Raw genomic sequence first — 10,638 nt, 5'->3', positions numbered from 1 at the left:
ACCTTTACCTTTCATCTAAAGTATTTGTTAAGAGATGTTCTCTCATGTCACTTCTGATGGTTTTCTGAGCTGTGTTCAATTTTATAAATCCAGTTTTCTTACAGGAAAGTTGGGAATTTAGAGGTGCTATATAACATTGTAAATAATATCATATATCTCTTTGCCTCATAGATGTAAAGGGAGTTAAAATCACTGGGAAAACACGTGTGAAGGAGGGTGAGACTCTGAATCTAACCTGCAGTGTTGAAAGTTTCCCTCCATCTCTAATCACATGGACTATATATTCTGACAAATACAAGCAAAATGGAACAGAAACTACTCAGCAGAATGACACTGAAACCTACCTGCAGGAAGAAAGTGGAATAGGAACTTTTTCCATCGCTAACATGACAGCAGAGATTCAGGACAGTACACCTGCACAGCCAAACATCTGAACAACACCTGATCCAAAACGTTGATGTAACAGTGATGTGTAAGTACATTTCATGTAGTATTTCCTCTTCTAGTTAACTGAAACTGAGATGATTTCATTTTTGACTATTTGCCTTAGTTTCTAATGTAAATAAGAAAAGCCCTTGGAGGCATTGTGAAGGCTTCCAGGTTGCTCTCACTGTAGCCACGTGTTTGGAATAATAAAAACTTGTCTGTGAAAACCACTGTGTAGAGCTCGAACATGTTGAGACTTTGGCGCCTTCCAGTGGTAGTATATTAAAAAAACACTGCGTCCATGCATGAATGCCATCACAAGATCATTTACTTAATTTACAATGTGTAAAAGGATATATATCTCATTAAGTATATACTGTATATCATACCGTGTATATTTTTGGGGAGTGTATGCATAATTTGGAGTCATACCCATTTAACTATTAAGTATTACTGGTAGCACATACACTATGGCAGACTTTTCCTATTTCAGTGGGTAAGAAAGTCACTATAGTGCCTGAAGAAAGTCTTTTCAAGTTACAGGACTACAGGACTAATTATAATTGTGTGTATGTATACATTTGACCAACTATGTGTGTGCTTGCATAAGTAAAAAACAAAGAAATGTGTTTTCTATCTTCTCTTCAAATGTTTTCTTCACAGATATGAAAAAGCCTGTAATCACTGGGAATATGATTGTTAAGGAGGGAGATGCTCTGGATCTGACCTGCAGTGTTGAAAGTTTCCCTCTATCTCATATCACGTGGACTGTTCTTGGTTCCAACACACACCTGCGTAATGGACCTGAGACTGGCCTGCAGAACGACACTGGATCAGCCACACTTGTCATTCATAATGTGACTGTAGAACATTCTGGACAGTACATCTGTACAGCAAAACACCTGGACACGACTCTGACTGTAAATGCTGATATAACTGTGACTTGTAAGTAGGCTGTACTAATCTTCTTGAAAAGGAAGTGTATGTTCACATTTTACACTATTAACCGGATTTATTTAATCGGAGATCCTGATGTGTGTGTGTCAGCTTCCTGTGCGCTTTGTTTGATGTTGTGATTCTGTTTTTTTGCAGTGTTTCCAAAGATCCTGAACAGCTCTGGATGCAGAAATCAGTCAGAGGTTCTGACCTGTATGTGTATCAGTGAGGGGTTTCCTTTACCCACCATTAAATGGCCGCTGTTGAAGGACCACACTGAATACTCTGTTATTACCACTGTGTCCAAACACACAGTCAACAGCACCATCACCCTAAAAGCAAATGACCACAACAGCACTGTTGTTCAGTGTGTCAGCAGCAATGAGGCAAGCAGGGAGGCAAAAGAGAACTTCACCATCCGAATAAACGCATCCGAACAAGAGGGTACGTTTCCTCAACTAAAACACTTCTGCTATTGCAGACCATTGCCTTTCCTCTCACTAATTACAGTGACCTTTGTCCCACAAGAAATAAGCTATTGCAAATATATTATTGTTGAACAAGATGGACACCAAGATTTATTTTGTTGCTCTTGATTGCAGATCAACCAGCAAACTATCAAAAATGGTTTCATGGCTGAAAATCATCATTGCCTTTTTGATTGGGGTACTCTTTTCAGCAGCCCTTTGCTCTTTGGCAAAGAAATGCCAAAGGTACACCAGATAATCTATAATTATCCCCTGGTTTTATTTGTGGATAATCTTATATTCATTTAAATAGTTTATTTGTTTGTTTTCTACCCAGAAAGAAACTGAGCTCTGTAAATCTGGATGAAACTCTGGAGATGATGACTAGTCAAGAGGATCCTCTGGTATTTATATTCATTTAACTAATATTTTATATATATGTTTTCATTTTTTTCAGAATTGTAATATTAAATGTTATATTTTATATGTGTGAATGTGGCTTTTATTGTTTAAACACACTAATTTGATTAATTGACCATGAATAACAAATTGTTATACAGTTAGATTTGGCAGAATATTTTCTGCACATTCAGGGAACTCTCAATGAATCTGATCAGCAACAAGGAGACTGAATCCCAGACATTACATTTTGGTTATTAAGCAATACCAAAATCACAGCATATAAGGAGAAGGTTGGGCTTGTCGAAGAATTTTCAACATTGGCAGAGTAATAATTAGAAGTATTAGATTTTAATGGCTGCCTTGTCCACCTGCATGAATGTGATTGGGAATTCATAGTCAGCTCATTGCTAAGCATGAATGAAGCAGCGACTGACAGTCAACTCAAGCAAGCACAACTTGTGTGCTTTGCCTGAACTCATTTCTCTAAAGCATGAAAAACAACTTGTTACATGCATTGTTGCAAACTTCAGACACTGTATATCCTATCAAAGCCAACACCCTGCCTGCTTCAATAGTCAGGTCCTTTTTGTTCCTCTGCAGCGCAGATGAATGTACAAACTGAAAAAAGACTGCACTGAATTTCCACTTACATGTAACTGTAAACTTACTATAATAAAAGTAGATACACATGATGATGGATAACAATGTCTCAAAAACATTTCAAGTCTTGCTTCAAGTTGATTTTTTTTTAAATAGTATAGAAACAACCAATACCCAAACATTACAAGATTTAAAGATTATGTAATGACTTCATGAAAATGGTTGGCAGTACTTTACATGTACCACAGTCTCCCAGTTTATTACTCACAGTTTTGGTGCTTGTAGCAGCTGCTGAATGAGTCATATCATTTCCATTGTACCTCACAGATAGATCCTTGTCAAGCACTGGAAGATGACCAGACCTACTACCAAGAGGCAGCTGAAGTAGGAGAAGATGTAACAGCAGAAAAAGCACCCCTGATCTTGATGGTGGAGCAAAAGATGTGGAGTACGCCAGCATCAATTTCTCTGTGTTGAAAAGAAAGAGTCCCAGGGAGGCAACAAAGAAGCAAGAGACCACCGAGACAGAATACGCTGAAATTAAGAAGCAAGTAAAAGAGGACAGCAAAGACGACAACAGAGAGGAAGGTGAAGTATTTGAGGACAAAGAGGAGGAGGCGATGATAGTGGAGGATGAGGAGTCAAAACATTGTGTCTCAGAAGACGAGGACGTGGCGGTGTACTCCAACGTGAAGGATATAATGGGTGAGATTTAAAGACTGTTGGATTGTGGAGTAATGTTTCTTTGCTCTCATTAAATGTGACGGATTGGACTGATGGATTGTTATTCTGGTGAATGAATGGCAGTCTTGTGAACTGTTTCTACCACAAGCTGTGATCTTCGAATGCTAAATTCAGTCTGTGAGAATCTGAAGTGAGAGAGAGACTTCACACTGTCTACATGTTAGGGGCTGTTCAAATTTATTCATTCAACTGAGGGTGGACTGAAAGTTGGACAGAATTTCCATTTTATTCAAATGTTATTTTGCTTCTATGTGTTCACTTTTCATAAACCTTCCAAATAAATGTACCCAAATCCATGAAAAGGCTGACAGTGGTGTGCAAAAGGAGGGTCGAGAGGGGCAACCTCCTCTGTCCTCTCTGCTCTGAGAGGTGATGTGTACTTTTGTGTTATACATTTTTTATTTAAGCTGAAGAAACAAGTATGTGCTCTTGTGAAGTGGTGGTCTGTTGTGGGTAATAAATGTCATCCACCACTTTGTTCCAGACTCAAATATAAACTATTTGACAACATATAAAATATCTGTTTCCCAGATAATTACTGAGGACTTTGCTGATATTATTAAAATATTATTATAATAGCTTTATTGATCCCGTAACTTTTTATCTTGCACCATCAGATCAAAATTTGTATTTGTCCAACACTTTATGACCAAATTCGTCCAAAATAAATAAGCTGTATTTTGTGTTTAGTGTCAATATTAGCAGGCTAACTAAACTAAGATTGTGAACATAGAACATTTCACACGGTAAACATCGGCATGCCATTGTGAGCATGTTAGCAGGCTGATGTTAGCATTTAGCCTATAGCACAGCTGTAGTTTCCCTGAGAGGGTGGCTGTATGATTTGTCTTGTTTCTGTTTTCAGTCTGCAGCAAACAAATTCAACGGGTAGGTTGACACTTTTTTAACTTCTCAGTGCAATTCTCATATGCGCAAAAGTACAGTGTTTGAGATGGACGACAATCTGCAACCTAAAATGAATTCCAAAAGTCAACCACAACTAGTATGAGACAATGACATTTTGAACAATATTTGATGTTAAGACAGAGTATGAGACAAAGACAAATCAAGTGTCCTGCAAGTTAGTTTCTGTAGCTCAAAATTTTCTCCTAATGTTTCCAGGGACAGTGTTTTCTTGCTGATTAGCAGTTGCCTAACTCAGACAGCTGAAGCCGAATATTAGTGCCAAGTGAACTTTGGGATGTATCTTTTGACACAACAACGACTGTTATCCCTCATCTCTTATAGTGAAATTGAGTCACAGTGGGATCCAGACAGAGACAGTATGAACAGAAGGAACAATTGTATTAACCACTTTTGATGTACATTAGACTAGTGTGAATTTATATAGGTATTCATTTTATATATTAAATCAAAATGAAATAACAAATTAAAGATCAGTATGCCGTGCTTGAGTTGTTGAGATTTATATGTTGTTTTTTTTTTTTGATGAAACGATAAAACGTTTGGCCTTTGGGGGACTCGAGTCACATGACTCACATGACTCGAGTCGCAAATTTGAAGACTTGAGACTTGCTTGACTAACAGACAAAAGACTGGACTTGACTTTGACTTGGTGTTCATGACTTGAGACTTGACTTAGACTTGAGACAGATGACTTGAAAATGACTTGATTTTTTAAATTAATACTTGCAATCGCTCATTCCAACATTTGCGCATAATCCTTTACTTTATGTGAAAACTTCTTAAACCTCTCATTCCTGGTGGTAACAGGTTCTGATGGCAGCTCTCTTTATGTGCCCACAACTGCTATATGATTTCAAGATACAATCACAACAGCGGGTACAATCAGCACCTCTGTCAGACGAAGCAGTACCATCAAAATTGAAGTGACTCATCTTTGAAGCCTCATAGTAACTTAATCCACCGATTGATTATTTTCTAACAAAAATGGTCTTGTCATGTTGTCAACATGGTTGTAATAGGTCCAGATGATGCAATCCAGAAAAACATTTAGTCCAACCACATTCTTCCATCAAAAAATCCCCAGGGACTGCTGCTGCATCATTTTATATTTGCTGGCAAACGTGGCTGATATGTCATTATAACTGTAATAACTCCGATTTGGATGTAAACAAATGTGATATCTTGATTTCAAATTAGCTGCTGAACTCTGACCTTCTGACCTTCTGACTGACAGCTAATTCGACCTAATAGGAGCTCACATGTCCCTTTCACAGCCTACAGCAGCCAACAAGAGCCTGGGCTGTAAGGAAGGGCCCGCCGCTATTATTTTGTGGGTAGGCCGAGCCAATTGCAAGCAATTGTGCCGATGACTGGCACTTTGTGTAGCCAATAAAATTCTGAAAATAACAACATCCAGCTTTAAGTAGCAAGTTCATGATCTCCCAGCAAAAAAACACATCAGCGTCAATCTACGGCGTGATGCAGCAGCAGCACCTTGCCGCAGAGGGGCAGTATTGCTTTTGAAAAAATTTGCTAAGACAAATCCTTAGAAAAACCTGTGTAAAATATTCATTATTCATGGTATTGGTGTAAAGTTTAAAATTGGACTAGGTAAGGCTTTATGCTGTGGTTGTCTGCATGGAAATAAAAAAAATATTATTTAGTGTGTTTAAACTTATATGAATCAAATCCAGTAGCATTTATAGTGATTCTGACTTTTGGGTTAGACACTTCAGAGTGTCTAACTTTCAGAGAATCTTTCAGAGAAGCCCCAAAACCATGCATTTACTCCAAATGGTTCAAGAACGGCATTTAATTAGTTTTTTCTCCATTGTTTAAACACTATAACCAGGCTTTTGAACTAAAATTTACAAACCATAACTCCATTTTTCAAAAAGCAAGCTTTGTATTTGCTGTAATGTTATGGCGTTGTTATCTAGGACCATGTTTATGATTTCTGTTTCCTGATCAGGAGACAGAAGATGTTCCCGACCACCTTGTGTTGGTAATCTTTCAGTCCTGCCAAAAAAATAGTAAAATAATAATAATAATGATCTTTATTTGTAGAGCACTTTTGTCAACACTAGTTACAAAGTGCTTTAACAAGTGTAAAGACAATAATACCCAAGAGACAATAATACAAAAACAATACAAGATAAAAGCATGAAAACATTGAAAAGACTAAAATACACGTTTAAAATATAAAATTAGTAAAATACAATAAAATAAAAGGGATAAAATAATGTCAAATAAGATCGGGAAAGGCTCACCTATAAAAGTGTGTTTTAAGAAGGGACTTAAAAGAGTTCACTGACTTAGCTGACCTGATTTCCTCAGGCAGGCTGTTCCAGAGCCTCGGGGCCCTGACAGCAAACGCTCTGTCCCCTTTAGTTTTCAGTCGAGACTCTGGAACAGACAACAGACCTCTGCCCGAGGATCTTAAGGTACATGCTGGTGTGTATGGGACTAAAAGGTCAGAAATATAACAAGGTGAGAGGCCATGAAGAGCTTTAAAAGTAATCAATAGAATTTTAAAGTCAATTCTAAAACCTACTGGGAGCCAGTGTAATGAAGCTAAAATAGGAGTAATGTGGTCATATTTCTTTGTTCTGGTTAAAAGCCTGGCAGCTGAGTTCTGGACAGTCTGGATTCGATCAATAGATTTTTGGGTTAAACAGGTGAAAAGGCTGTTGCAATAATCCAGGCGTGATGAGATGAAGTCGTGTAAAATGGTCTGTGTGTCCTTTAAAAGTTAACATAGATTGAATTTTTGCTATATTTCTAAGTTGATAAAAACATGATTGAACAAGCTTTGTGGTGTGCTGCTCGAAATTTAAATTACTATCAAACCAAACACCAAGGTTGATAGGCTTAATGTGTGATTTACTAGGGAACCAGCAGATGGCAGTATTTGTTTTACCATCTGCTGGGACCCGATGACCAGGATTTCTGTTTTGTCTGAGTTCAGTTGGAGGAAATTATTTGACATCCATTTTTTTACTTCACAAAGGTAGTTGTTAAGTGAACTCAGCATTCCAGGGTCTGTGGATCTGATGGGCAAGTACATTTGTGTGTCATCAGCATAAATATGAAAAGAAATGTCATGTTTATGGATAATATGTCCAAGGGGAAGCAGATACAAGGAAAACAAAATGGGTCCTAAGACCGACCCCTCAGGCACACCATATTTAACTGGACAGAACGAAGAGACATAGTTGTTCACAGACACGCAAAACTTCCTATTTGACAGGTAGGATGAAAACCATTCTTGGGCAGTACCAGAGATCCCCACCCAGTGCCTCAGTCTGTCTAACATGATGTTGTGATCAATGGTGTCAAAAGCAGCGCTAAGGTCCAGGAGTACCAGGACTGAGCACATGCCTTCATCAGCAGACATTAAAAGGTCATGGTTACTTTAAGCAGGGCAGTCTCAGTGCTGTGGTACTTCCTGAAACCAGATTGAAACTTTTCAAATAATTTGTTATTTTCCAGTACAGTGAGCAGCTGTTTGGACACAATTCTTTCTAGAATATTTGCAATAAAAGGCAGTTTTGAAATTGGTCTAAAATTATGTGGGAGGGAGGGATCTAAACCAGGTTTCTTTAAAAGTGGGTTCACGCAAGCCGTTAAAAAATAATCAGGGACCAACAGTAGATAGGCAGCTGTTGGAAACAGAGATCAAATGGGGCCCAACAGAATCCATTACTTTCAGTAAAAATTGTAGGTATTATCAAGTGGGCTGGAGGACACTCTCATTTGTGATACTGTTTTTTAAAGCTCAGACAAGTCGATGGGATAAAACTGGTTAAAACTCTCTTGTTGCTGGTGAGGACCTCTGAGTAAGAGGCCACGGGGTAATAGAGGCTCTGATTGACACCACCTTATTGGTAAAATAAGATAAAACAATTCACAGTCATCATTACTTCCAGCTGAGGCACAAGGAAGGGTTGGGTTTACCAGCTGATCCACAGTCTTAAACAGAAACCTGGGATTGTGTTTATGTGTAATAATGAGTTCAGAAAATAGTGTGTTCTCGCATCCTTAACCATGTTATTGTAGTTAATTAATAAATCCTTCAGACTGAGGTAATGGACTTGGAGACTGGATTTTTTCCATCTGCGCTCTGCTTTCCTGCATTCCCTTTTTAGGCTCCGAATGCTGTCATTTATCCAGGGTTGCTTACTAGCTTTAGACGTAGGCCTAACCTTTAGAGGAGCAGTAATATTTAGTGACAACAAGCAGATATGATTGAAGTGATCGACCAGATTGTTGGTGTTGGAATCAGACAGGTGCTGGCTTTGGCTCTGAAAGAATGTGCAAAACTTTGAAACACTTGGTTGGAGCTTGGTGAGGCGGCATGAGTAACAGGGGAATCGCAGCTAAAAACAATACATCTGTGGTCAGATATGGTCATGTCCACTAATTCAACAGAGGAAATGCTGACACCCAGGGTAAAAACCAAGTCCAGTGTATGACCACGGTTATGTGTTTGCCATTTGACATGTTGTTTGAAGTTAAAAAAAGTGGCCATATTTAAAAAGTCAGTTGCATTAACATTGGTGGGGTCATCAACATGAATATTAAAATTGCCACAAAGAACAATTCTATCATAATTTAAAACCAGAGTAGATAAAAATTCAGGAAATTCTGATAAAAATCCTCCAGGTGGTTTTGGGGAGCGATAAATTATAATAAATATGATAGGTTGTAGCCCTGCAACTTTAAGAGTGAGAACTTCAAAGAAGTTAAATTATCACAGCGTACTTGATGACATTTAATTTTTCCTATACACGCTCACTAGCGCACCACCACGACCACTGACCCTCGGTTGACTAAAACAATCATATTGAGGCGGACACAGTTCAGCTAGCTGGCTATAGTCATTATACTGTAAATACAAAGTAGGTATACATTTCCTAAATACTTGAAACATACTTACAGTATTTTTACATTCCTACAGAACAGTCCACAGGCAATACTGTACTACTGTACTCATTGAGTACTGTATTGATATGCAGTACTGCAATTTGCTAGTGAGAGTAGATTTCTTACCTATTCTCATTTCGGAAAGTCCGGATGATGGATGCTACAGTGTACCTACTCAGATTTGGCTGTACTCTTTGCCCAGCCTCCCTCATTGTTAGACCATGGTTGACCACATCAACCAAAGTGGCAAAGTGGCTATTATATTATTATTTTACTATTTGTTTGGCAGAACTGAAAGATTACCAACAAAAGGGAACGTCTTCTCTCCTGAACAGGAAACAGAAATCATAAACATGGTCCTAGAAAACAACGCCATAACATTACAGCAAATACAAAGAAAAATAATAGAAAACAATGACATATTTCAAAAATTTATAGGGTAAGCTTATCAACACTGGACCTTGTCTTGTGCAGAAATCATCTCAGGATGAAGCAGGTCTACAGGGTGCCATTTGAATGCAATTCAGAAAGAGTCAAAGAATTGCGATATAACTATGTGCAAGTGAGTCCCACAATTGATGCATACTCCCAACACTGTATACAGTAAATTATACATATTTCAATATTAATCATAATGATTGTGCTTCACAATAGTGACCACTCCATGTCTATTTCTGATATTGTCATTGTGTTTCAGAGAGTCCTTGAGCTAGAGGTGGCTGCAGTGGAGCACCAGTCATCTTCATTGATGAGGGTTCAACCTCACAAAAAGACGAAAGAGGGAAGGAATGTCATCGGCCAGCGTGCCATTGTTGAAGTCCCTGGCCAGCGCGGAGGGAACATCACAATGTGCAGCATCCATCATCATGCTACCCATGGCCCCTACAACACCGCCCATCTGATCACATTCCTGGACACCCTACACAACACACTCATTCCAACAGATCAGGTAGAAGGCCCAAGCAGCTCAGTCACGTTGTCATTTGGGACAACGTAGTTTCCACAGGGCGCTCTGGTTCGTAACTGGTTCACCGCCCCCACGCTTTTTAGTTGTTATCTCCCTCATATTCTCCATTCCTCAATTTTTTTCTGCCTGGAGATGGAAAGTGTATGACTGAAATCCACAAACGCGGATATAGCTGCTGATGCCTTTCATGGCATGAGCGCTATGCACAGGCGATATTTCCCTCGCTGCTTGGCCAGGGAAAAC

General features: G+C 38.7%; 1 protein-coding gene across 1 annotated transcript; it reads left to right on the top strand.

The window, feature by feature from the left end:
- The first annotated feature begins 430 nt into the window (after window positions 1–430).
- Window positions 431–4,985, top strand: LOC119894696 (vascular endothelial growth factor receptor 1-like). Its single transcript, XM_038707344.1, has 5 exons — window positions 431–472; window positions 1,090–1,371; window positions 1,519–1,806; window positions 2,042–2,075; window positions 3,238–4,985. The coding sequence occupies exons 1-5, from the start codon at window positions 469–471 to the stop codon at window positions 3,545–3,547; spliced, it is 918 nt and encodes a 305-aa protein (XP_038563272.1). The 5' UTR covers window positions 431–468; the 3' UTR covers window positions 3,548–4,985.
- Window positions 4,986–10,638: the final 5,653 nt, after the last annotated feature.

The sequence above is a fragment of the Micropterus salmoides genome, unplaced genomic scaffold (assembly GCF_014851395.1).
Source record: "Micropterus salmoides isolate LMB-PRFRI ecotype aquatic unplaced genomic scaffold, ASM1485139v1 Ms_hic_scaffold_85, whole genome shotgun sequence".
Lineage (NCBI taxonomy): Eukaryota > Metazoa > Chordata > Actinopteri > Centrarchiformes > Centrarchidae > Micropterus > Micropterus salmoides.
This window is presented reverse-complemented; position numbering and strand designations above follow the sequence as displayed.

Coding starts and splice junctions, on each gene's coding strand:
- LOC119894696 (XM_038707344.1), top strand. Junction 1,807..2,041: donor AAACGCATCCGAACAAGAGG/GTACGTTTCCTC, acceptor TACTCTTTTCAG/CAGCCCTTTGCTCTTTGGCA. Junction 2,076..3,237: donor TTGGCAAAGAAATGCCAAAG/GTACACCAGATA, acceptor ATGTAACAGCAG/AAAAAGCACCCCTGATCTTG.